The sequence below is a fragment of the Emys orbicularis genome, chromosome 3, assembly GCF_028017835.1.
Source record: "Emys orbicularis isolate rEmyOrb1 chromosome 3, rEmyOrb1.hap1, whole genome shotgun sequence".
NCBI lineage: Eukaryota > Metazoa > Chordata > Testudines > Emydidae > Emys > Emys orbicularis.
This window is the reverse complement of record NC_088685.1, coordinates 197,399,935-197,427,904: the sequence shown is the minus strand read 5'-3', so window position 1 is coordinate 197,427,904 and position 27,970 is coordinate 197,399,935. Positions and strand designations below refer to the sequence as shown.

Here is a 27,970-nt window from a genome sequence, read left to right as displayed (position 1 = left end):
CTACCCATACCTAGACGACTGGCTCCTAGCGGGCCGGTCAGAGGCAGAGGTTCACGCCCACGTGACTTTGGCGCTACAAGTGTTCCGCGATCTCGGCCTGTTGGTCAATGTGCCCAAGTCCTCACTAGTCCCCACACAGAGACTGGAATTCATAGGGGCAGTCCTGGACTCGGTGGCGGCGAGGGCGAGCCTTCCCGTATCGCGTTTCCGGGCAATCCAGGAGGCCGTGACCTCCATCCAGAGATTCCCCACGACCACGGCCAGACGTTGCTTACAGCTCTTGGGGCACATGGCAGCATGCACCCACGTGGTTGGACACGCCCGCCTCCGGCTCTGGCCTCTGCAGCTGTGGTTGGCCCAAGTATATCGCCCCAACAGCGACCCATTAGACATGGTTGTCACGATCCCGGCTCGGGTCTCGAACGCCCTCTGTTGGTGGCTCGACCAACAGCAGGTCTGTGCGGGGGTCCCATTCGCCGCCCCACAACCAGTTCTGACGTTGGTGACAGACGCGTCGGACCTGGGTTGGGGGGCGCACCTAGGGGACCTACGCACTCAGGGCTTGTGGTCCAGGGAGGAACAGTCGCTTCACATCAACCTGAAGGAGCTGAGGGCGGTTCGCCTCGCCTGCCAGACCTTTCACGCCACCATAAGAGGGCACGGCGTGTCAGTTCTGACGGACAACACTACCGCTATGTTCTACATAAACAAGCAGGGCGGGTCCCGGTCCTCTCCCCTCTGTCGCGAGGCGCTCCTCCTCTGGGACTTCTGCATAGCCCAGTCAGTACACCTCCGGGCTGCATATCTCCCCGGGGTCCAGAACGGATTGGCGGACCGTCTCAGCCGGTCCTATCTCACACACGAGTGGAGGCTGAGGCGGGACATCCTCCGTTCAATCTTCCTGAGGTGGGGGTTTCCCCAGGTGGATCTGTTTGCCACCATGGACAACAGCCAGTGCCCACAGTTTTGCTCCTTCCAGAACCGCAGTCCGGGTTCTCTGGTGGACGCCTTTGCAATCCCGTGGGGAGGGAGCCTGCGATATGCCTTCCCCCCGTTCCCACTCATCCACAGGGTCCTTCTAAAGACCCGCAGGGACAGGGCGAAGGTCATTCTCATCGCCCCGGCGTGGCCTCGCCAACACTGGTTCACAACTCTCTTAGAGCTGTCCGTGGCCTCTCCGATAACCCTCCCCCTCCATCACGACCTCATAACACAAGATCGAGGTCGCCTACTTCACCCGAACCTGCCATCGCTGCATCTCACGGCATGGCTGCTCTCTGGCTAAATGAGGCGGAGCACAGATGCTCCCGGGAGGTCCAGCAAATCCTCCTGGGTAGTAGGAAACCCTCCACACGGGCAGCCTACCTGGCCAAGTGGAAGCGCTTCTCCCTCTGGTGTGAGTCTCAGCGCGCCCCGCCCTTGCGGGCCTCGATACCGATGATCCTGGATTACGTGCTGAGCCTTAGGCGCCAGGGCCTGGCCCCCGCCTCTATTAAGGTGCATCTAGCCGCCATATCGGCGTTTCACCCGGGGGAATTGGGGCTGTCCGTGTTTTCCAACCCCACGGTGGTCCGATTCCTCAAGGGGCTGGATAGGATGTTCCCCTACACTCGCCCACCTATACCCCCGTGGGACCTCAACCTGGTCCTCACTAAACTCATGGGGCCCCCCTTTGAACCCCTGGCCTCTTGCTCCCTCATGCACCTTTCCTGGAAGGTCGCGTTCCTCGTGGCTGTCACCTCGGCTAGGAGGGTGTCGGAGCTGAGGGCCCTCACCTCGGAACCTCCTTATACTGTTTTTTATAAGGATAAGGTGCAACTTAGGCCCCACCCTAAGTTCCTCCCTAAGGTGGTCACGAGTTTTCACATGGGGCAGGACATCTGTTTGCCGGTGTTCTTCCCCAAGCCCCATACGGACCCTCGCCATCGTAGCCTGCATACCCTCGATGTGCGGCGGGCGTTGGCTTTCTATCTGGACCGTACCGGGCCTTTCCGCAAATCGACTCAGCTATTCGTGGCCGTTGCGGAACGGATGAAGGGCCAGCCTATTTCAACGCAACGCCTGTCGGCGTGGATCGTGCTTTGCATACGCACGTGCTACGAGCTCGCCAACGTGCCTGCACCTCCGATCCGGGCTCACTCTACTAGGGCCCAAGCGTCCTCGACGGCCTTCTTGGCGCAGGTCCCGCTTCAGGAGATCTGCAAGGCAGCCTCCTGGTCGTCGGTTCATACCTTCACAGCCCACTACGCGATCCACCATCAGACCAGAGATGACGCGATGGTCGGCAGGGCGGTGCTTCAATCTGTTATTCCTTGACTCCTACCCTCCTCCAATGGTAAGCTTGTGAGTCACCTAATGTGGAATGGACGTGAACAAGCACTCGAAGAAGAAAAGACGGTTACTTACCTTCTGTAACTGTTGTTCTTCGAGATGTGTTGTTCACGTCCATTACACTTCCCACCCTCCTTCCCCTCTGTCGGAGTCACCGGCAAGAAGGAACTGAGGGAGGGTCGGGCCAGCAGGGGTATATATACGCTGGGGCGGGGCGCCGCTCTGGCGGGAAGGGAGACCCTGCGGGCCCGACGGGAGCCGCTGAGGGAAAAAGTTTCCGACGTTCGTGCACGCGGCGCGCGTACACCTAATGTGTAATGGACGTGAACAACACATCTCGAAGAACAACAGTTACAGAAGGTAAGTAACCGTCTTTTATAGAAAACATGAATTCCTGCTCTCTGTATGCTAGTAGCTTTGAGACAAGCACAGCACTCTATAACATTTCAAGACACATTACTGTCTCTTCTAAGTAGCACTGTCAGACCTTGAAAAATCATGAGATTTTGACAAATGGTAAATTCTGGGGTTTTTTGCTTGCCTTTGGATATTTGAGCTGGCAGGGCTCATATTCTCAAGCTTTTCTCCACACTGAGGCTAGAAAGTTAATTTCTGTATTTAAAATAGTAACTTCAGGCACCCAATTCTGAAAATCTTGATGTTAATGTTTTAATCTAGTTCTAATACAGAATTTTTCTTTATTTTTTTAAACTAATTGTGTTATGTGGAACTACTTACAGGGCATCAGAAACCTACAGCCTGCATGAACTGTACTCAATGAGACCTTGTAATCTGCTTATTGGTTTATCTTGATTTGATTTTTGTTTGCTTGTTTGCTATAATGATTCGAGATATGAGTGCCATAATCTGCTCTTATCTCAACTGCCTGTCGTTTTTTCAGATTACAGATAAGAGAGTATCCCGAAAACATGCCATATTGGAAGTGGTGGGTGACCAGCTTCGCATCAAACCGGTAACTTGACTTTTTTTTTGATTCTGTAACAGTCAAACTACACCAGAAAAAAGCTACTTTGATATTCGATACAAATGGATCTAAGTAATTCATAATGAAAAGCTATGTTAGAAGTAGAAATTGATCAGGAATGTCTGAAAATAAAGCTACTGAATTAAAGTGGTGACCCATAGAATCAACACTGCTTTTTCTAAAAGGTGATCGTGGAGTGAAACTGGCATTCTCCAAGGATGGGAACATGCTTTACAAACATCAGTATGCTCATTATACCTGTCCGGTTATATCCCAATTTTTTCGAGACTGTGAGTTGCCTCAGTTCACAGAGGAAAAATAAAGGGATGGTAGAGTAATGAACAAGAGCCAGTTCACCTGACACCTCACCCCCACTCCCCATTATGTATAGACCACCCCTTTTTTCATTGGCATATCTGTATTCTGCCATCAGATGATTTCCAATAATTTGCTTTTATTTTTATCTGTTACAACAGTGTAGCACTGGATATACCTAAGAAATATAGAACATAATTATGGAAATGCTGATTGTGACTCCATAGTTAGTTCAGTTTTTCACTTAAAGCAGGGATAAATCCTCCTTTGTATGAAAAATAGTGTATCCTCACTAAGTTTACAGCACTTACTGTGTACAGAATGAATTTTCTGAAAATTTGTAAGAAAATCTGATAATTTGTTGAAGTGAAAATTAAATTGAGTCCTTTAAGAAAATTCGCTTTTATCAGTCTTTTCTTTTGACCTGAATGATCTTAATGGAATAATGCAGATTCTTAAGAACATAAAGTTAAGAATGGCCATACTGGATCAGACATGTGGTCCATCTAGTTCAATATCCTGTCTTCTCACATTGGCTGGTGCCAGATACTTTAGAGATTATGAACAGAACAGGGTAGTTCATTGAGTGATCCATCCGGTCCCAGTGTCTGGCAGTCAGAGGTTTAGGGACACCCAGAGCATGGGATTGAGTCCTTGACCATCTTGGCTAATAGCCATTGATGGAAATATCCTCTGTAAAGTTATCTAACTCTTTTTTGAACCCAGTTATACTTCTGTCCTTCACAGTATCCCCAGCAACAAGTTACACAGGCTGACTCTGTTGTCTGAAGAAGTACTTCCTTTTATGTGTTTTGAACCTGCTGCCTGTTAATTTTATTGGGTGACCCCTGGATCGTATGTTATGTGAAGGGGTCAATAACACTTCCTTATTCACTTTCTCCATGCCATTAATGATTTTATAGTCCTGTCAGATCCTCCCTCAGTCATCTCTTTTCCAAGACGAGCAATCCCAATCTTTTTAATCTCTTCTCATATGGAAGCTATTCCATACCCTTATCATTTTTGTTGCTCTTTTCTGTACTTTTTCCAATTCTAGTAGATCTTTTTGAGCTGGGGCGAACAGAACTGCATGCAGTATTCAAGGTGTGGGCGTACCATGGATTTATATAGTGGCATTATGATATATTCTGTCTTGTTATTTATCCCTTTCCTACTAGTTTCTAAAATTCTGTTAGCTTTTTTGACTGTTGCTGCTTATTGAGCGGATGTTTTCAGAGAACTATACATGATGACTCCAAGATCTTTCTTGAGTGGTAACAGCTAATTTAGACCTTATCATTTTGTGTGTATAGTTGGGTTTGTGTTTTCCAATGTGCATTACTTCACATTTATCAAAACTGAATTTCATCTGTCATTTTGTTATCCAGTCATGCAGTTTTGTGAGATCCCTTTGTAACGCTTCACAGTCAGCTTTGGACTTAACTAGTCTTTGGACAAAACTTAACTTTGAGTAGTTTTGGATTGTCTGCAGACTTTGCCACCTCACTTTTGCCCTTTTCCAGATCATTTATGAATATGTTGAACAGCGCTGGTTCCAGTACAGATCCTTGGAGGACCCTGTTCTTTACCTCTCTCAACTGTGAAAACGGATCATTTATTGCTATCCTTTGTTTCCTATCTTTTAACCAGTTACTGATCCATGGAGAGGAGCTTCCCTCTTATCCTAAGACTGCTTAGTTTGCATAGGAGTCTTTGGTGAGGGACCTTGTCAAAGGCTTTCTAGAAGTTCAAGTACATTATATTCACTGGATCGCCCTTGTCCACATGTTTGACTCCCACTTCTAATAGATTGGTGCGGTGTGATTTCCCTTTACAAAAGCCATGTTGACTCTTCCCAAACATATCGTATTAATCTGTGTGTCTGATAATTTTGTTCTTTATTATAATTTCAACCGATTTGCCTGGTATGGAAGTTAGGCTTACTGGCTTGTAATTGCCAGGATCGCCTCTGGAGTCATCTGGTACAGAGGCTGATTTAAGCCTCCTTCAGGACTTGCTGCTCCAACAAGCAGTCATTAATGGTGCTGAGAAATTTTACTTCTGCCTCCTGTCCTGAGGTGACATGTTCCCAGTCAACATGGGGATAGGTGAAATCCCTCATTATTGTTGGGTTTTCTGTTTCTGTAGCCTCTCTAATCCCCTGAGTATTTCACAATCGCTGTCCCCATCCTGGGCAGGGAGTCGGTAGTGTAATCCTACTGCTATACTCTTTTTATCAAGCATGTAATTTTGATTCATGTAAATTTTTTACTACATTTTACTTCTGTTTTCTTTCATGTATAGTGTCACTCCCCTACCAGCGCAACCTACTCTGTCATTCCTATATATTGTGTACTCTGGTATTACTGTGTTCCATTGATTATCGTCATTCCACCAAGTTTCTGTGATGTTCATTTTATCAATATCCTCATTTAATGCCAGGCTCTCAAGTTCACCCATCTTAATATTTAGACTTCTTGCATTTGTATACAACCAGGTGTCAATATTTATTTGTTTGCCTTCAGGTGATCTAACTTTTTTTTTTTTTTAAATGTGACTGTTTTGGTTCCTTCCTGTACTTTTTATCAACTTCTATCCTCTTTTCTTTACTAGGATATAGAGCGGGGATTGGCAGCCTTTGCCCTGTGGCCTGCCAAGGAAAGCCGCTGGCAGGCCGGGACGGTTTGTTTACCTGCAGCGTCTGCAGGTTCGGCCAATCGCAGCTCCCACTGGCCGCGGTTCACCGTCCCTGGCCAATGGGGGCTGCGGGAAGGGCAGCCAGCACATCCCTCTGCCTGTGCCGCTTCCCGCAGCCACCATTGGCCTGGGATGGCGAACCGTGGCCAGTGGGAGCTGCGATTGGCTGAACATGCAGATGCTGCAGGTAAACAAACCATCCTGGCCCGCCAGCAGATTTCCCTGGCGGGCCGCTTGCCAAAGGTTGCCGATCCCTGATATAGAGTATCCCCTTTAAACTTTCCAGATGGCTAAATTTAATTGAAATATAGCATAGACTTTATTTGAAGAAACGGATTGTGATTAACAATTATACGTAATTGCTGTAAATATAGACTAGTGATGGACTCAGGGCAACAGTGTTGGTAACTTTTAAGTGGGGCCATTGTGACAGAGGTAACTCAGCCAATCACCATTTTTCCTTTATGCAATTTGCATACAGCTGTTCTATTGGTTGTAATGACTCCGTGGTATGAGGGAGACAGGGCATGTTTCAAGAGTTCAGTAGATGATTACTTGGCCCTGTGCTCTTTGAAGATTCTGTGGCTATATAATAGCTTGGACATGAGTGCTTAAAAGGCTCCTCATGGCCTCATTAGGCAATGCTGCTGGAGGTACTGAGACTGGAACATGGAGGAAACCTCAAAGCACAGAGACAGTGGTTCTTGGGCTGTCTCTGTCCATGCTTCACATAGTGCCAGTTTCAGTAATGGAGCCCTCTAAATTAAGAAGTCAATTGCAATTAAGGAACAAATTCACTAATATGTGTCAGCTGCTTTGTGCTGCTCTTGCATTGCTAGGCAGCTGTAAACATAATGTAACTGTGGCTGCTTTTGCTTTGATGTACTGGTGATTCTGCTCTTAAAAGTTAAAATAATAACAAAAGTTGATACTAGATATCAAATCATTAGAAGCGTTGTTTGGTAGCATTCTCTTTGGATTTCTTGTTCAGTGTTAGTGTGTGAAGTGTTAGCATTTAAATTAAGGAAACTCCCAGATAAAAAACCCTAAATAAATATGGAGTTAAGGTTGAATGTATGTATCAGTAATTTAAGGGTAAAAAAGCAAAAGCAAAGGGATGTTGTAATTATCCCCAATTCCAAGCATTATAAGCGCAGGAAATTGGAAGTTAAGGTTAAATTTAAAAGAAATCTGAATATATTAAAGTAAGAACTGTAACACTGCCCTACCACAAGGGAAGGGAGGGGGAATTTAGATTTTTTTCATGTCTTTATTCTTATCTGCGACTACAAAAACTAAAATGGTGTCACCATAATCATATGATTATTACATGATGTTGCTACAGGGCAGAGTTAAGGTTGTTTGAGTGCCTTAATTGTGTATTTCTTAAAATAATCCAAGCATATTAAGGTAACTTTGATTCTGGGTTTATAATGCTTGGCTTTGGGATAATTACAACATCCTTGTAATGTTTTCTACCTTTAAATTATTGATACTTGGTTTCAACCTTACATAATTTTTTGTTTGGGAAAATAAATGATACCAACTAATTCATCCCATTTCTTAAAATAAGATGTAATTACTTTTCATTGTCATTATCCTCTAGCTCACTGGTATTATTTATACAGTTTAATTTTTGTCTGTTGTACTGTTGAACCATGCTCTGGCTACTTTTACTTATTTTTGGAATGACAATTTTATTAAGTCCCCTTTAAAAATGACACCAGGTTTGTGTTTTTCAGTTAGGTTCATATAACATATGAAAAGAATTCTGTATAGAATTCTTGCTGAATTACAATAAATTAACTATAATTACAAAACAATTATTTTAGCTATCTTAATATGGGAGTTCCATTGGATTTATTGGCAAATAGGTAAACTAGCAAATCTTTTGTTGCTTAGTGTGGTAACTAGTCAAAAGGGGAAAAATGAATTACCATGGTCATAGTGTTTCCTAAGAGCATCTATTTATCAGGAAAAGAAAATGGCTGGCCAAGTTCTAATGAATATTTTTCTGCCTGGATGGTTGCTAATAAATTACTTATTGATTGCTACAATAAGTATTATATAATAAAGTGCTCCAGCCACTTTATTTTCAAGAACGTTCTTAAATTTCCTACACTCAAACATAATTTATATTCCAGGTAAAGCTGCAAGCTTCAGTTCTTTCAGATTCATAAACATATCGCTGGATAAAGTAGATCTTGTTAACCCAAATGATAGCAGAATGGGGACCTTTAGGATCCTCCAGTGGAATCAGCCTTTATGGCCATTAGCCCACAGACGCGCCAGACATCTGTGACAAAGTCTTCAGCCTCCATGGTTGCAGTCTCAAGTGTCACTCTCTCTTCTTCTCCTTGGTAGTAGCTGCGTAGTAGTAGTAGTAGACATCCTTCAGTCTCGAGAGACCATGGGTATCACCCCTGAGAGGTAAAGAATTTACTCAGTTGGTTTTATGGTAGCTGTAGCTGTGGCTGAAGAGACCCACTCAAGAGAGATCATCTCTGCCACATCTATCACATTTAAAGGTGATGTTTCAACCCTTTGGGCTCTGCCTCCTGCAAGCTCTTTTCTCCTCAGCAAAGCTTGACTACTTCCTCTTGTAACTCTGGAGACCTTTTTTAAGCTCTTGTTTCCAAAGGCTGTGGTCTTGAGTGTGATCTTCCCAGTTGTCCACATCAATGTCCATTTCTTTGAGGTCTTGCTTGCATACATCCTTGAAATGCAATTTTGGGCGTCCTTTGGGTCTTTTTCCAGATGCCAATTTGCTGTAGAGGATGTCCTTTGGCATTTGCCCATCATTCATTTGGCACACGTGCCCAAGCCACCGGAGGCATCTCTGTTTGAGGACTGTTTGCATGCTGGGAATACTGGCTTGCTTGAGCACCTCAGTGTTGGTGACTCTGTCCCTCCAGGAGATTCCAAAAATTCGACGAAGGCAACGCATGTGAAAGTTGTTGAGCCTCTTTTCCTGATGAGAATATAAGGTTAGTGTCTCACTCCCATACAAAAGTGTGCTGATAACATATGCACACAGATCTCTTTGTGTGTTTTGTCAGTTTGTTGTTTTGCCAGTGTAGACGTTGTTGTGGCAGGTTTTCCAATGCGGATGTTGAATTCCGTTTCAAGTGAAAGGTTGACTGCGATAGTGGACCTCAGGTATGTGCATCACTTCAAGTTCATAGTTGTTGATCTTGCTTCCTCAACTCCTTGGAACATTATGCTCCTCTTTTTTAGGCTTAGGGGTAAGCCCAATGTCTTGGCAGGCTTTGGAAAAACTGTCCATAAGGTTTGGAGATGAGCTCTGTGGGTTGTCTCTGCTGCGTCATGAGCAAATAGGAGGTTGGATAAGGGCCTCCTGAGTCTTGGGTTTAGATCTGAGTCTTGCAAGATTGAACAGCTTTCCATCAGATCTTGTGTGCAAGTAGATTCCCTCAGTTGAGGAACCAAAAGCTATTTTAGTAGTAAGGAGAAGATCACAAACAGAGTTGTGGCAAGTACACAGCCTTGCTTAATTCTGCTACGAATCTGGAAGGCCTCAGAGACTGAGCTGTTGTATTGAACTATGCCATCCATGTTTTCAAGGAAGAATTGAATCATGCTTATAAGTTTGGGGGGACATCCAGTCTTTTCTAGAAGTGCAAATAGTCCACTTTTACTGACAAGGTCAAAAGCCTTTGTGAGATCATCAAAGGCTATGTAAAGGGGCTTTTTTTTTTTTTTTTGTTCTCTGCATTTCTCTTGTAGTTGTCTCAGTGAGAGGATTGTCACATGAAGAGAAGGGAGTTACCTTACAAGTGGAGAACCAATGTTGAAGGCCAATTCAGTCAGGGTGGATGTGGTCCACTCCCAATAACTGATGAGGAAGTGTCAATACCAAGAGAAGGGAAATTGCTTTTGTAGTGAGCCAGCCACTCCCAGTCCCTATTCAAGCCCAAATTAATGGTGTTAAGTTTGCAAATGAATTGTAGCTCTGCAGTTTCTCTTTGAAGTCTGTTTTTGAAGTTTTTTTGTTGAAGTATGGCTACTTTTAAATCTGTTATAGAATGTCCAGGGAGATTGAAGTGTTCTCCTACTGGCTTTTGTATGTTACCATTCCTGATGTCTGATTTGTGTCCATTTATCCTTTTACATAGAGACTGTCCGGTTTGGCCAATGTACATGGCAGAAGGGCATTGCTGGCACATGATGGCATATATTATATTAGTAGATGTGCAGGTGAATGAGTGGTTGGGTCCTTTGATGGTGTTGCTAGAGTAGATATGGGGACAGAGAAGGCAACGGGATTTGTTACAGGGATTGGTTCCTGGGTTAGTGTTTCTGTTGTGTGGTGTGTAGTTGCTGGTGAATATTTGCTTCAGGTTGGGGGGGCTGTCTGTAAGCGAGGATTGGCCTGCCTCCGAAGGCCTGTGAGAGTGGGGGATCGTTTTCCAGGATAGATTGTAGATCGTTGACGATGCACCGGAGAGGTTTTAGCTGAGGGCTGTACGTGATGGCCAGTGGTGTTCTGTTATTTTCCTTGTTGGGCTTGTCCTCTAGTAGGTGACTTGTGGGTTCCCGTCTCGCTCTGTCAATCTGATTCCTCACTTCCCCAGGTAGGTATTGTAGTTTTAAGAATGCTTGATAGAGATCATGTAGGTGTTTGTGTCTGTCTGAGGGATTAGAGCAAATGTGGTTGTATCTTAGGGCTTGGCTGTAAACAATGGATCGTGTGATGTGTCCAGGATGGAAGCTGGAGGCATGTAGGTAAATCTAGTGGTCAGTAGGTTTCCGGTATAGGGTGGTGTTTATGTGACCATCACTTGTTTGCACTGTAGTGTCCAGGAAGTGGATCTCTTGTGTGGACTGGTCCAGGCTGAGGTTGATGGTGGGGTGGAAATTGTTGAAATCCAGGTGGAATTCTTCAAGGGCCTCCTTCCCATGGGTCCATATGATGAAGATGTCATCAATATAGCATAAGTAGAGGAGGGGCACTAGGGGATGAGAGCTGAGGAAGCGTTGTTCTAAGTCAGAAACTTCAAAGAGAAACTGCAGAGCTACAATTCATTTGCAAACTTAACACCATCAATTTGGGCGTGAATAGGGACTGGGAATGGCTGGCTCACTACAAAAGCAATTTCCCTTCTCTTGGTATTGACACTTCCTCATCAGTTATTGGGAGTGGACCACATCCACCCTGACTGTATTGGCCTTCAACATTGGTTCTCCACTTGTAAAGTAACTCCCTTCTCTTCATTTGCCAATATATATTTATTCCTGTATCTGTAATTTTCACTCCATGCATCTGAAGAAGTGGGTTTTTTACCCAAGAAAACTTATGCCCAAATAAATCTGTTAGTCTTTAAGGTGCCACCGGAGTCCTCATTGTTTTTGTGGATACAGACTAACACAGCTACCCCTCTGATATTTGAGAAGATTGTGTTGATAATAGACCTTTCAGCTCTGAAGCTACACTGTGATTCAGGATAGATTCTGTCTGCAAGGGTCTGAACATTGTTTAGGGCAACTCAGGCAAAGGGTTTTCCCATAAGGCTAAGAAGGGACATGTCACGGTAGTTGTTAGTCACTCCTGTCACCATTGTTTTTATAAAAAGAACAGGAGTACTTGTGGCATCTTAGAGATTAACAAATTTATTTGAGCATCAGCTTTCGTGGGCTACAGCCCACTTCTTTGCATCTGAAGAAGTGGGCTGTAGCCCACGAAAGCTTATGCTCAAATAAATTTGTTAGTCTCTAAGGTGCCACAAGCACTCCTGTTCTTTTTGCGGATACAGACTAACATGGCTGCTACTCTGAAACTTGTTTTTATAGAGAGTGATGATGATGGCATCTCTCATTTCTTGAGGCACTTAGCCTTCTTTCCAGCACAGGCTGAGCAATTTGTGAAGATTTTGCTGTAGAATAGGTGTTCTGCATTTTATGATCTCTGATGGTATGCAGTCTTTTCCAGGGGCCTTTCCATTGGGGAGCCATCTATGACAAGGCTAAGCTCTTCAACAGTTGCTTCATCATTGAGTTGGTTCATAATAGGCAGGCTTTCAATGGTGTTGATGGCTGTGTCCCTAACAATATTTTCACAAGAGTAAAGCTCGAAGTAGTGTTCTACCCAGCGATTCATCTGCTTGGTGTGGTCGCTGATTGTTTCCACTGTTGTTGATTTCAGTGGGGCTGTCTTCTTTGAAGTTGGCCCCAATACTTTCTTGATTCCATCATACATGTTTCTGACATGCATAACACTGTTTAAAACTGCCCTATTGATAAGACTGGCATCAGCTCTCACCTGTTCCAAATACTATATAAGCATATATATAATGTAGCCATGGGAATGATTATAGGACACGCCATCATGTCTGGTATGCCTATGTTCTCTAAGACTTTGTGTGAGGAATAAGAGGGAGCAGATGAAGTTCTAAGCAGAAGTTACTAGTAACTACTGTCCCAAATTACGTGGAAGCTTCTTCAACCAAATCACAAACTCAGTATTGACAAACAGCTATGAGCCTCTAATGTGTATTATATGAATATCTACGCATCACTGACTGAACTCCAAATGTCCTGATCTAGCAATCAATGTCCTTGGAGTAGACTCTCAAATGGAGTTCAAGGGGCAGTCTTTTCCTTCTGTTCCAAAAGTCCAGGCCAGATTTCTAGCCAGAATATTTCTAGGATATTACTGTCTAGTCTAGATATTAGAATATACTATATTTTATAAATTATTTCTACAGTACCTTTCAGCATAGTGTCTTCATTATATCAATAAATAGGGAAAGGAAAAAAAAAATATCAATAGGTCTGTCAGTTTTCCCGCAAGTCATCTGCGTGTTCGCATGTCGAATTTTTTAATTCTTATGCATAACAGGAGGTTCTCTTTAGCTAATGTTGTTTTACTTTTAAGGTCAAATCCGTTCATATAGCTGGTAAAATGTTGATGCTAATACACTTTTGCAAAGTGGGAACAGCTGCTGTTGCAGTTAATGCTCACCCTTATTTTCACTAAGATAATCAAACTTTAAACCTACTATTAAAACTGAAATCTAATGCTAAAAATTAAAGGTAGATTCTGAATCCGATTTTAAACTTCACATCTAGGGAGTGAGAGAAACCAAATAGAATCTAATAGTTTCTTTTCAGCTGAAGATATTCTATTTAAATGTACCATCTGAACGATGTAGCAAAGGCTTGTCCAGCAGTGCAGAGATTTCTAGGGCAAGTGCTTTACCATTTACCAGTGCAGTATTCTAAACATGACTGAATGAAAGCCTTTTCAAGAGGCTCAACATACTGTGGTTGGTGTTACTGCACATAGGATTAAATATATGTTTTTACACTAAATGCTGGCCAAACAGTTGGGATGTATCCAAAGAAAAATGTCTTGTGTATTGGCACAGCAGAGATTCCACTCAGTTTTAAGTGACCGTCTCTCCACAGCTTTGCATTCAATAATATAAAATAGCTTTTGAACTGAGGGAATGGTGTTGGTTCCTAAACTGCATATTATACCGTTTAGGTAGTATATAATTTCAGGACTGACTTTTTGTTTCTAAAGCAGTGTGGTATTGTGGGACAGTGTTTTATTTCAAGTCTGTTCGGCTGTTGAGTAGAGGCAAAATATTTCTCAAAGTAAGATAAGTGACTGAATTTTGGTGTGCTGACTTGCTAGCAGTAAACAAATTACTGTGACATCAGGATATTATGATTAATGGCTTTATTGAAAATGGGCGATTTGGGAAATAAAATTCAAAGAGCAGGATGTATAAATATCTTTCCCAACTATTCCCAGGGTAATAGCCATATGAACTAGGACAGCTTTTAACATTTGTTAAAATGAAAGAATCAAACGGTGGATGTCTTTTGACAAGGCTATTTGTTGATGGGTTGCTGTTCTGCGGGAGCATTAGAATCTCTAACTCACTCCCATACATCTGAGGTCATAACCTAGAGCAGGGGTTCTTAAACTGGGGCTCGGGACCCCTCAAGGGGTCACAGGGCTATTACATGGGGGGGTCACGAGCGGTCATCCTCCACCCCAAACCCCGCTTTGCCTCCAACATTTATAATGGTTTTAAATATATAAACACGTGTTTTTAATTTATAAGGTCGAACTCAGAGGCTTGCTGTGTGAAAGGGGTCACCAGTAAAAAAGTTTAGGAACCACTGACCTAGAGACATAACTGTCCAATTTTGTGCAGCTCTGTATGACTGTGACATTACCCAGCGTACAATCTGGACTGATGAACAGCTATGTCCCCTCAGTTCTCTCACCTGGGGTGCCTTTTACACTGCTTTGCTGAGAGCTACCATTCTTAGTCTGCTCTCTCTCAACCTCCAGCATGTAAATTACTCCCAGTTATACTCCAAGAGTGCTACCATCAGCCACTCTTGAATTACACTGCATAGCAACACCAGCAAATTCCCAGTCTTTCCCTCAGAAATGTACATCTTGTACTGCCCAGCTCTCTCCTGGACAATACAAGCTCATAAGGTCTGTCACTTTATTAATAGAAAATAATATGCACAAATCCTGTTATCCGAAATGGAGTTTCCGAAACACTTCAATCTAAACACACTGGTTTAGATAAAACAAGTTTAATTAACTACAAAAGAGAGATTTTAAGTGATTACAAGCATAAAAGTCAAATTCGTTACAATATGAGTTTAGATAAAGCAGCATAATTTATGGACAAGCAGGATGTACAAAATAATGGCGCCGTGGGCTCAGAGAGTACATATGTCAGCTGTTGTTACTGAGGATGAGAAACAGGGTTTATCAGACCTGCAGCAAGCACAAAACGACTTTGTTTTGTAGAAATAACACACATTACAAACTAATTATATAAGGTAACTCAACTTAATTTGCAATAAAGTAAATAGTTCACTTTTTAAACAAACACAAGTAACCATTGTGTGAATAAGCTGAAAATGTATCTTGTAAATTATTTTTCACTTCTGAAGTGTAGAGGAGAAGATAATTCCTGTGGAAACAGACTGTGACATCACCACATGTTTTAACTTTCAAGAAAAGCTCTTTGGAAATCAGTAGAAAGCATACATGTAGGTCTCAAATCATTTTAATGAAGAGGTCTTACCACAGTGGTCTTAGTCATGTGTAAAGATATGGAAAACAAATTAAAGTGTGGATTGATTATATTTGCATGAAAATGTAAGAATTTTATTAACAGTCCTTCTTCTTTCTTGCTGCTTTCATATCCAGGGTCAGCGTAACTACGGAGAGAAAACAAAACCAAGAATTCATTCAGAAAAAAAATCCTGGTGTAATACCCACATGTTTCATTTTCTAACAGTATTTCATGATTACTGAATAATTAATAGTGGGCATAGGTTCTAAGAGGTATCACCAGGCCCTGACCTTTCCATTGTTCTGAGATGCAGCAAAAGTAATGTGGTTTTTCAGTGTAGGGGTGGGAAGGATTAGGGAACACGTGCAGGGAATGGGCACCACTGTTTGTCATGAAGCGCACTTCTGTGAGCCTCGTATGTACTGTTTGAGTACAGAGTAGGAGCAAGTAAGATGAAAGACTAGGATGTCCAGAGGCTGCTCCAGGCAATCTGCCACCCTAGACAACACTACAATGTGCTGCCTCCGCCATGCCACTCAAATTTGGTCTGGCTGCCCCTCTATCATGATGGAGGGGTGGCTGGGCCAAATCTGCCACCCTAGGCAGTTACCTAGCTTGCCTATCGTGAGAATGGCCTCTTGAGTATGTGGATAGACCTGCTGCTCTCTGGACCCAGCAGCAATTGTCCTTGTGGATTAGGGACACTGGAATTATAAGTGCTGAGTGGCTCTGGTGCTTCTTTGTGACCCCGGGAAAGGATTCTACTGAATTTTACTCCTGAGAGCATTCTGCGCAAAAAAACAAAAAACAAATTCTGCACACAGTATTTTAAAATTCTGCAAATTTCTGCCAATTTTATTTGTCAAATAAATGTGGACGTTCCAGCATGGCATTGGGGAGCACAGGCCACTGGCTGCACAGAGGTGGGAGATCACTGTGCAGCCCCCCCAGCTCCCCTCGGGCATGGACTCAGTGGCGAGGCTGCACCCATCCCTGACACAGCTCAGGGACCAGGCCTGCCCCAGAAACACCCCAGGCCCCTGCCCCTCCATGCCAGTTGAACCCCAGGTGGGCCAGGCAGGGTCAGCAAGACAGGATCCAAGTGTGGAGGGGCTCGGTGTGGGGGGATCCAAGTGTGGGTTGAGAGTGTTCTGTGTGGGGCAATCTGGGTGTGGGCAGCTCAGTTGGGGATCCAGGTGGAGGGGGGATCTGGGTGAACGGGGGCTTGTTGGGTGGGTTCTGGGTGCAATGGTAATGGGACTCTGCAGGGGGGTCCAGGTGAAGGTGGTTTGGGCTCAGCCTGGGGGGGGGGGTCTTGGTGTGGGGGGGATAGAGCTCGGCAGGGGGGTCTGGGTGTGGGGGGTCAGTGGGGGTTCCAGATGCTGGTGGAGTGGTGCCCAGTGGGGTGGGGAACCAGGTGCATCTGGTTGGCGCTTGGTGGGATGGGGATCTGGGTGTGGGTGGCTCGTCAGGGTGGTCCAGGTGCAGGGGGAGGGGGCTCACTAGGGTGGGGGGGCTCTGGTTGCGAGGGGGGTGAGGCTTCATGAGGCATGCGGGGGTCTAGATGCACAGGGGTTGGGTGGATGGGGGAGCAGCTCCCTATACAAGGATCCCTCCCCCTGCAGCTGAGGAGCGATGGACTTAGGAAACAAGTGTGTGGGGGGGAATTTGCAGAGCTTCCTGCAGCCGGGGAAGAAATCTGGGAGTGGGTCTGACCTAACCTCGGATACCATGCAGGGAAAGAGGAAGTCCCGTGCTCCCCAGCCAAACTTGGGACTACCAGCTGATCCTGGCACAGGATAGGAGCCACTGCCCAGGTCTTCCCTAGTGCCGCCCCCTGCCCCACAGTAATTTACCTCTCTGCCGGCTGCCTGGGCACCTGAAACATAGTGCTGTGGAGAGTCACATGACCGCTCTTGTGGCTTCCCTTTGCTTCCCCGTCAGAAAGTCATTCTTCTGCAGGGAAGCAAAGAAATCTGCAGGGACATAAATTCTGCGCATGTGCAGTGGTGCAGAATCCCCCCAGAAGTAGAATTTGCAAGCTTCTGAAAGTTGTTACATAGCCTATTCTGGCTTGTCTGGAAAATTAAACTACTGTTTGCCTTTCTTGCACGGCTAACAACTTGACTGTAACTGAAAAACTTAGATCCAATTTCATGGCTTCCGAGTCATCACAGACCTCCGATCAGACTGCACATTTGAACAAGTTCTACCTCAGACCTTCTTTGCTGTCTTCTTCTCCCAAAGCATTAGTTGTGTGGCTGACACACAGTAGGCCCATATTTTCCCATCTCGGACTGGCGGTTAATTACTACTGTTCTTTTCTGCCACTCTTCCTTCAGCCTCTTCTTTCCTCTGATTGGTAGCTCAGTGCTGCTGTGCTTGATGTCACTCAGGGTTTGTTTACACTGCAGTAAAATAGGAAGAACAGAGGTGTTAAATAACTTTATTTTAAAAATGGTCAGAAGTTTCAGGAGTTGTCTTCAAGCAGGATAATCGTGGAGGGTCAATAATAGTTGAAGAAGGATAGAGTACAACTATTTTTTTTTTCAATTTCCTAGACACATCAAAGACAAATAATTACTTTAGCTTTTACATTTATCCTGAAGAGCACGCTACCTTTTCTCTTGACAGAGTTAATAGGTATTTTAAAAAAAATGTTTACAGTTAGAGGATTATGGAACAGATCAGAAGATAAGATAAATGTGTCATGCTTCTGAAATTTAACCCTGTGCTTTTTATATTGCAGGAATAGAATCTTATTGTGATGTGTATATGCTGTAAGAACAGGGAAGTTTTCAGAGATCTTCACTTATTTTCTTGTCTAAATAAATTAAACAAAGTTCATACTGTTATCTTACTCCCCATCACTGAATTATTAATTTTAATTATTCTCTGTGAATGTGAATAAATGTCATCTGTCAACCAGTTAGAAATGCAAATAAATAGTGATTGCAATCTTTGCAAATACAGCTTGCAGAATTGAACGGAGAAGCTGAGAAGTTGACCTAGGTGACTTTATTCTATAGGGAACAATTATAATGCCGAGGTCACCTAAAATTGCTTGTTTCACCGATTAGTAGTACCCATGTGCTTAATTTTATGCACTGGGAACAGTTCCATTGATTCCAGTTGGACTGTTAGTGTGTGATGCACAGTACATAGTAAGTTTTTTGCAGGATACAGGCCTAGCTCTTCCTAGCTGCAGACGCTCCTAGTCCATTGGACAGTAGTTCTTATGTAAGCAAGCCCATAGCAGACATCAGTTTCTGTAAGCTTTCTCCATGAAAATCAAAGTAGTTTTGATAGCTAATAGAATTAACTGCATTAATTCATATACTTCATCTAATGTATCCTATGCCTAAAATCTTAGATATTCACAAAGGTGGGTAGTTTTGAAGTCTGACTGTTGAGACTAGAGAGTTCAATAAAAAGTTAGTCTACAATCCGTAGGCCCTAGGGAAACATACACTTCTGGGATCCTGCCTTCTAATCTGAATATCAACAACCACCTTCGGTTCCTTTTTTTATTCTTTGCTGGTCCCAAAAGAGGCATTGTTTGCTATAATAGTCACAAAATGATGGGAAATGCAAGCATAAATGGGGGAAGGACACAGAGGAGAAGAGATGGAAGGAAGGGAAAAATACACTTCAGTGATGTTCCCTCCCATACATGCCACTGCAGTAAATTCCCATCCCAGACTGTACACTTACTACTGTTGGAGAAGGAAGTGGCTTCTTTACCCAGTGCCACCCTCCTCTCCTTTACTATGTTGGGAATGGAAAAGTGAGTCTCCATTGCATGGTGGAAGGGTGAGGACTATCTCTTCCCACTCATCCACTGGTGCAGATGTGTGCGTGAACTGAAAAAACTTCACTCACTTGAGTGAGTGGTGGCATTACCTAGCACATGGGGTCACAATACCCCTCAAGTGAAGTTCTTTCAGTTCACGCACAAATCTGCATTGGCCAAAACAAAATGTTGGTCGTTCTCCCCCTGCCCTCAAAATTGGGGTCCTACTAGGAACATGCCTAGTTTGCCAGTGAGTTGCTCTGGTCCTATCTACAAGGTCTAATTTATCAAATGAGTCATTTAAATGGTTTAGAACACTGAAAATATTGAATTTTTTTCAACATTTTCCCCGGAATTAAATCTTACCTAGACCTCTGGTGTAAAATTGGAACAGGAATTATTTCATCTTCATAAAAATAACAGGAGTACTTGTGGCACCTTAGAGACTAACAAATTTATTAGAGCATAAGCTTTCGTGGGCTACAACCCACTTCTTCTTTGAACCACTTAAATCCTACTGTCTGTATTTAATAAAATCACTTTTTATTTAGTAATTTACTCAGAGTATGTATTAATACCTGGGGGAGCAAACAACTGTGCATATCTCTCTATCAGTGTTATAGAGGGCGAACAATTTATGAGTTTGCCCTGCATAAACTTTATGCAGGGTAAAACGGATTTATCTGGGTTTAGACCCCATTGGGAGTTGGGCATCTGAGTGCTAAAGACAAGCACACTCCTGTGAGCTGGTTTTCAGGTAAACTTGCAGCTTTGGGACAAGTGATTCAGACCCTGAGTCTTTGTTAGAGCAGACTGGAGTGTCTGGCTCAGCAAGACAGGGTGCTGGAATCCTGAGCTGGCAGGGAAAACAGAAGCAGGGGTAGTCTTGGCACATTGGGTGGCAGCTCCCAAGGGGGTTTCTGTGATCCAACCCGTCACAGTTGTTCCCCCAGGTATTAATACATACTCTGAGTAAATTACTAAATAAAAAGTGATTTTATTAAATACAGACAGTAGGATTTAAGTGGTTTAAAGTAGTAACAGACAGAACAAAGTAAGTCACAAGCAAAAAAAAAAAAATCTTCATAGAAACCAAACAAAATTTAAATGGAAATGGAAATATCAACTCAGCCCTATAGCTTCTATTGAGCAGCTACCAGTACACACATAATATCGATATAAAAAAGTTTATAAGTGGGAATCAGTTGTTTTTTCTAATACTGTACTTTATTTCTGTTTAACATGCTAACAACTATTCAAAGGTTGCAGCAATATGTGGAATTGTGTTAGTAACTGAGTCAATGCTTCACTGTGTAATGTAAGCTACTAGGATTCCTACAGCATAGCATATGGTGTACCAATGTTCTTTTTTTAAATTGACAGGTCCATGTAAATCCTTGTTTTTATCAATCACCCGAGAATAGCCATCTATTACCATTGGAAACAGATGAATGGCACTCTTTGAGCCCAGGTGACAGCTTTTCCCTGTTAATAGACAAATACATTTTCAAGGTCCTCTCTACACACTCAGATGTGGAAAGCACACTAAGGTAACGCTATCCGATGTGGAAAAACCTATAGTAATACTATTTGTAATATAAACTTGTTAATTATAGTTTTCTAAGGCACAACAGACCTTGAATGAACAAAAAATAAATCCAAATAAACATCTGCTTAAAGTCAAGTTTAAATTATTGTATCTCTTCCTTAAGAACATAGAGGGAAAGCATGAAGTAACTAGATCAATCCATATCCGATATACACTGCAATCCCAATCCTGGAGCCGCAGTGAGTGGTTTATTGTAATATCTGGCGGGGAGGTTGTGGGGAATGAGAAACATGTACCTGCTTTATCATTCTTACCTGTCAATGTTTTAATAAATAGAATCAAAAGTGCTTTTGTATCTCACAGGTGAGATTTTCAAAGGCATGGCACCCAACTCCCATTGAAAACTTGTGTTTTAGAAATTGTGGGGGAAACGGAACTTTACTTAAATAGGTAGTATAATGTTTAATGTAATTTTAATTTAAAAAATAAGCTTTGGTTAGCAACCAATAAAAGGATTCTACTTCCATACATCCTGATCTCATAAGTAGGAATCTTGTTTTTAAAACATTTTAGATGCAACCCTTTAGATCTAACTTTTTTTTCTGGTAAGTGAGTTACCAAAATATTTATTGCTGGAGGAGCAGAAAAATGACCACGAACACCACTCTCAGGGGACAACTGATTTGAAAGACTAAAACAATTACATTGCTCATAGACACTGTACTTCAGATAGTTCCTATAGTAACCAAAAACTACTGCATACCTTAAATTTTCAATTCACTGTGTGTTTTCTTTGATACTACATACTTTCCAAGTTGTGAAGAGGAGAGAGCTAGTAGACGGGCAAATGTTAAAGTACAGTTGAAGATCCTGAATCATATTTTAAACTCTTAGAAATTTTTAAACTTTAGAATTTTTTTTAAAATGCACTGACTTCTAGTTTTCCCAAGGGCATTATGGTTGTCCACAAGCCTCAGTGGAACAGCCAAGAAGATTTCTATTTTTGTTAAAAAGCAAAAATCTGTGTAAAGATTGAAAAACATAAATAGATGAGTGTCAAATTTCAGCCTAGTGCAAATGTTTATCAATTACCTGCTATTTTTTGACAAAACAATGTATGTTGAATTATACAAGTATGTAAGTAGAAGTTAGACCTATGCGCAAGTACCGTGCTGAATTAGGCCCCAAATGAAGAAGTGCATTTAATCTATTATTTATAGTTTTGTTTACTATTTCTAATTTGTAAAGCAACAACAATCTGTACTCTCTACTTGGAAATAAGGTAGTATAACAGAATGAAAAATGAGCTACTGCTACAGAGAATGGAAAATGAATGTTTGTTTGAGATATGAAAGCTGGGAATGAAAGTTTGCTTTTCTATCTGTTCTATTTTAGGATTTTATGCTGCTGATTACTACTGTAATATTTGTATCTTTTAGAATTTGAATAACACACTTCAAAAACTGTATTCATTTTATGGTAAAAATGATCATTTTCAATAACGCAGTAGTAGTATTGTAAGTTAACTGCTCCTACAGTTAAATGAAGGCAGAAACCAGTTTATTTTATGGTCAGTAATGGAAATCTGGTTTCACCTTGTCATATTGGGGTTTTGTATGGTCTTACTCTTAACCTTGGATCTTAAGCGGTGCTGACTGATGATTTGGTTGCTTTTAGGCAACCATGTAGTTTGTTCCCTAGATACATCATAGTAAAAAATTGCCAACAGACTTAAGAGAGAGTTATTCTAGCACCATTAATATGTATGGTAGATGCAATACCGCAGAGGTTTTTTGTTGGTCTCTTAATATCTGAAACTGAGGTTTGCTTCTACATTATGACATTTGAGTGAAAATAGACATTTAGAGCGGAAATAAACTTGTGTTCAGTTCAAATAGATAAAGGAAGTTTTTGAGATTTTTTTTTTCCCACTAAAAGATGCATTTTAATATACTATAGGAAAAATAGCAAGATTGCTGCAGATGAAACAGCAAATAAATCCTCTTCAAGTGGTCATCCTATCAAGATGTCTTGTGATCCATCTTTAGTAGAATTAACTTCATGTTCCAATAACAACATACAAGTGAAAGCACATTCTCTATTGGAAAGGACAGCAGAAATTCCAAAAAATGAGACTTCTTCCAAGAGTTCGGTGGGTGTTAATATCTGATTAAATATTGCAACATGTCTGTATTTTTGGAAGGGTGGGCTGAAAATTGGGTAAAATGAAAATTGTTTTTGTTCTTGTCTCTGTACCTTTTTAAAGCCCTTCATGGGGGAGTAGGTTCTTTGACAAATCGAGGCTGTTTGAGAATACATTATCTTGATTTTATTTACTATAATAGAATTTCCAAAAAAATTGTGGCTGTCACAAAAGCCTTAAGCTGACGTTCCTGAGCTTTTTCTTATACTTGCAGCACTATAAACAGGTGCAAAGCAGTAAAAGATTTCTTCAGAACAAAGAATGGCTTTGTTAGTGAGTGATAGCAGAAATAAAATTTGTATTTTGTGGGAGAAACAAGTGTTGAGTTCTGCTTATGTCCTTACAAAACCTGTTGTTTTCCAAAGCAGTGTGATATACTGGAAAAAAGTGTAAGGTCAGGGCTCTGACTATGAAGAGGGACGTGCCCCAAAAGCCATTGCTTAGGGGAATGTACAACACAACACAGTGCTTGTACCCTGCTGAAAAGCCTCTGAAGTTCACACTCCTCATGTGCACTGCATCTAGAACCGTGGACACACAGTTCTGGGGCTAGGTCAGGGAATAAGATCCACATGTCCTGTTCACACAGCTTCTTCCACTTGGTTACAGCTCTGGAGTTCTGTGTTCAGGGTCAGACAGAATACAAAAAAAAGGTTCATATTACCCTGCTTTTGTAATGTTAATGTTTCCTTATGTTTGTGGTAAAGAGGCTTAGAGCCAGAATTTGCAAACAACAGAATTTTCAGAACTCTGTCTTATCTTACTGTGGCTGAGTAAAATGGCTTTCAGATAGTGTAATTATTGAGATGCCAATTTTATTTTATTTTTACTACTGTTGCTTTTCTAATGGAGAAAGCAATGTCATGCAAAGACAGACACGCAGGACAATTGCTCTTTGATAACATACTATAGCTGATATTTGTCTTTATAAGTACAATTGAAATGCCAGCCTTCATCACACTTACAAGACTTCCAAAATATATTTTATCCCTTCTTAAAAGCAGAGTCCGTATATTTTTCTTGTTTCTCTAGCCCAGTTCTGGAGTCTTTGTTTCTGAGCATAACTTAGCAGGGAGTGAAATAGCCACTTGAAAAATGCTGAACTTTTTTGCATCTCCCATTCTACATAGTAATTCAGTGTTCCTTACTCTCACTGTCTCCAGGCTTTCTGATGCTTCAGTGGGCACAAGCCATGTGGCATCAGTGGCAAGGTATCAGTGAGATCTTTTATGAACCTTTTGGTCTGTAAATGAACATAGGCTTTCTTCCGAGGGTTAAGGAGTAAAGAGAGGCTTCTTTAAATACTGATTGGCTGAGAGAGTAGGCGGTGCCAAAATGTTCAGCATTATGATTGGCTTTTGCTTGTGTTAAGCTGTACCTACAAGCTTAGGTAAGAAAACCAGATCCATTCAGGCTCTTTATGAAGACAAAGCTGCTTACAAATGTCTTTTGAACCAAGTCTTTTTTTCATAGTTTCTGTATCCTAAAACTAGAAAAAAAAAGTACTGTGGTACTAATCAACAAACATTATTTCAGTTGTTTTCTGCTAGTTGTAATGAAAGTGAGGAGCTAAAGCCTGTCTGGAGGAAAAGAATGCTTCCATCTTGGATGTTGCAAGGAGACCTCATGGTTCAAAGTCTTTCAACTCCAGTCCCTAAAAGAGGTAGGTTAGTAATGAATACAAAGTACTTCCCTTATGACAATATGCATATTCTCTGCTTTGATCTCGTCTGACCATCAATATGGTAAAGTGGGGGTATAAACTGATTATTTTTCCTCCATGGAATCCTCTTTACATTCCTCTTTATAGTTTGACAGATGACTGAACATATTCGCTTCTATTGCTTCCCTTGTCTCACATGTTATGGTCTCTGGTGTTTGCAGCATGCATCCGAAGAAGTGAGGTTTTTACCCACGAAAGCTTATGCCCAAATAAATCTGTTAGTCTTTAAGGTGCCACCAGACTCCTTGTTGTTTTTATCCAAAGAGAGGGTGAGCTAACAATAACCTGATGTTTTAGCACTTTTATTCTGACCTGTAAGCCTGACACAGAGGGCACATTTGCCTTCCTAAAAGCTTGTTGACAATTTCTTTCTTTTACATGTTTGGTTTTGTTAATGTTTTTTCTTGATAGATTACACCTTGATGACAAGTTTACCTGTGTAACAATACTGATTAGTTTTATAGTGCCTGTAGTTCCAAAAAAACGTGTCTTGAAGTTTTTTCCCCAAATTTCAGCAGCATCAGCAATACTGTAGCAATCTTTCTGCAATTTGTCCAAGGCTATGGAAATAGGTTTCAGTGTATTTAGCACATCTTCTACATTTCTCTTTAGTTTGTTTTTGTCTACTTTTATCATTCTCTAGTATACAGAATGGGCAAGGTAATATATTTTATTGAACCAACTTCTGAGCTACACACCTTGTCTCCCTAATATCCTGGGACCAACAGGGTTACAACAACTCTGCAATTTACCAGTATAGGAAGACATGGTTGGCAGCCCATAAGAATGGTGCAAAAATGAGTTCACTATCCAGTTCATCCAGATTGTTCAGACATGTCCGCAGCAGCATCTTCAAAGTCATTGCCTTCTGAGAAGCATGTTTCATAATATTTCATTCTGAGAACCAGACCTTGCATCTCTTTGCTGCACTGTTTATATTTGGCACATGTTCCTTTTTTTTAACCCTGAGGTACAGGGATTTGTTGGAGATTCCCGAATGGGGTCTTTTTTTTATGACTTGCAGCCAGTGCTGTTTTTTCCCCCACCAGTTCTCAGATGTTGAAATCAACACAGGCTGCACTCTGAAGAATGTTGTCCCTTCTTCCCACAATGTCTTGCACTCTGACACCAGCGTTGCTTCTTTCTGGTTGCACACATTGCTCCTTCTCTCTTGTTACATAACTCCCCTGTTTGTTTGTATCTCCGTCTGTGTACGCATGCAAGGAGCTACAGGAAGGTCATTAATTTGAAGTGCCTTGAAGCAAGGGCTGCTAGTTAGTGGGCAGATCAGTGTTTTTCCACGAGCTAGAGATAAGTTTTCATGGTTGGTGGAGTCATAAATATTCAGAATTTGAGAACTGAGCCAAGAAGAGCTCAGATTGGGAGAAGAGTATGAGACCTTGCAGATGGGCTCAGTGGATGATCCTGATGAGGTGCATGATAACGTCTCCTGGCATCAGAAGCCAGGTCCCAATGCCAGGGATAAGTTTGCCAGCCCCTGCGTCCCCCACAAGTTCAAGCCCAAGTACATGACTTATTGTGCCATATTTATGAACTTTGACGTCAAAAGTTAGATGCTGTCCCACTTATTCTTTCTTTATATAGAAAAGCAGTTTTTAACTCAAAGTTTTTGATAGAGGTTCATGCATATTGCATATTGATAGAGGCTTCAGCATATTTGTTTTTTATTTAAAAGTTTTAGGAGATTATAATAAGTTGGGTCTTACCATATTTTGTATTAAATTCAGATTTCATTTTAAACAGCTTTATTTTTAAAATGAAAAACGTATAATTTAAATAAAATTAAAAAAAAATCAGATTTCAATTTAAAAAAAGACCACTTTTTTTTTCAAAAAAATCATCAATTTTTATCCATCCTGGGTGAGAGGTAGCAATGCAAGTCCATCTGTACGGTGGATGAGACTACTAGGGTAGCTTCTTCCTAGAGTTGTTACTACTTGCTACCCTCACAAGAATCTGGGATTTGCTTGAAGGAGCAAGGAAGGCTGTTAATCAGAGACAGGAGTTCAGAATAGTACTTTTGCCAATATATTAGTTCCAATTTTTGAAGTACAAACTTCTTTGGAAAAGTTAGTCTTTTTTTGTGTGAAGACTATCATTATTTTACAGTTAGTCATGATAACTTACCATTGTTTTGATGTTTGTAAATAGAAGTTACTGGAGAGATTCACAACTATGATGGTGAATGACACTTAGGTGCTGATTACCTCATTTAAAATTGTTCAGTCATCCACCCCATCCGATCATATAAAAGCCTCTAGAATTTTTCACGGGTAATGTTAAATCCTGCCACTTTCCTATAAATGGATAGTAACAAAACCATTCCATATTCGTCATGTATTGTCCTATTTATGATTCAGATACGAGTATTAATATCATTTAGTATCTCTGAGGGGGAAGCATATTAAAATGTGGTCTGTTAGTTTAATTCAATATGACACAGGGTACAGATTCAGTCTATTGATATTTGACAAGGAAAAGGATGAAGCTGTCATTGTCTTCAGCTTTAAAAAAATGTAACACGTAGGCTTCTGGTGTACTGGGACCACTGCCTATCAAACTGAGCAATATGGTCTCACCGTTTCTTTGTGCTCCCTCTCTGTATTGATCTGTCCTCTGTCTTCTACTTAGATTGTAAGCTCTTTGGGGCAGGGGCTGTCTTTTTGTTCTGTTTGTACAGTGCTAGCACAGTGGGGTCTTGGTGCGTGACTGGGGCTCCTAGGGGATACGGTAATACAAATAATAAATGAATCTGACTTTAAAATGCTAACAACAATCCAGGGAAAGAGGCTGTTTGGGTGCTGATTGCTGAGAATTTTCCTCTTTAGTGGTTTGTATGCATAAACTGAGTGGTGTTCTTTGAGTAGTGTTCCTGTGGGTGCTCCACTCTAGGTTTATTCACGCCCCTGCACCTCAGTTCCGAGATTTTTAGGTAGCAGTGTCTGCTCGGTCCACACATGTGCTCTCTCCATCTCATGCTCTGGTGGGCCACGAGACAGTTTGTTTACATTGACCGTCCGCAGGCACGGCCGCCCGCAGCTCCCAGTGGCCGTGGTTCGCCGTTCCCGGCCAATGGGAGCTGCGGGAAGCGGCATGGGCCACAGGGATGTGCTGGCTGCTGCTTCCCGCAGCTCCCATTGGCAAGGAACGGTGAGCTGCGGCCACTGGGAGCTGCGAGCGGCCGTGCCTGCAGACGGTCAATGTAACAAACTGTCTCGTGGCCCACCAGCGGATTACCCTGACGGGCCGCTGGTTACCCACCACTGCCTTATGGCA

General features: G+C 42.1%; 1 protein-coding gene across 1 annotated transcript in view; it reads left to right on the top strand.

Annotated features, from left to right (window-relative positions):
* Nucleotides 1–27,970, top strand: part of APLF (aprataxin and PNKP like factor) — a 107,729-nt gene that overhangs the window by 12,851 nt on the left and 66,908 nt on the right. The window contains exons 2-5 of the mRNA XM_065401553.1: nt 3,233–3,304; nt 20,582–20,748; nt 22,707–22,899; nt 24,487–24,613. Coding sequence (XP_065257625.1) covers nt 3,233–3,304; nt 20,582–20,748; nt 22,707–22,899; nt 24,487–24,613 — 559 coding nt within the window. The remainder of the gene's footprint in view (nt 1–3,232; nt 3,305–20,581; nt 20,749–22,706; nt 22,900–24,486; nt 24,614–27,970) is intronic.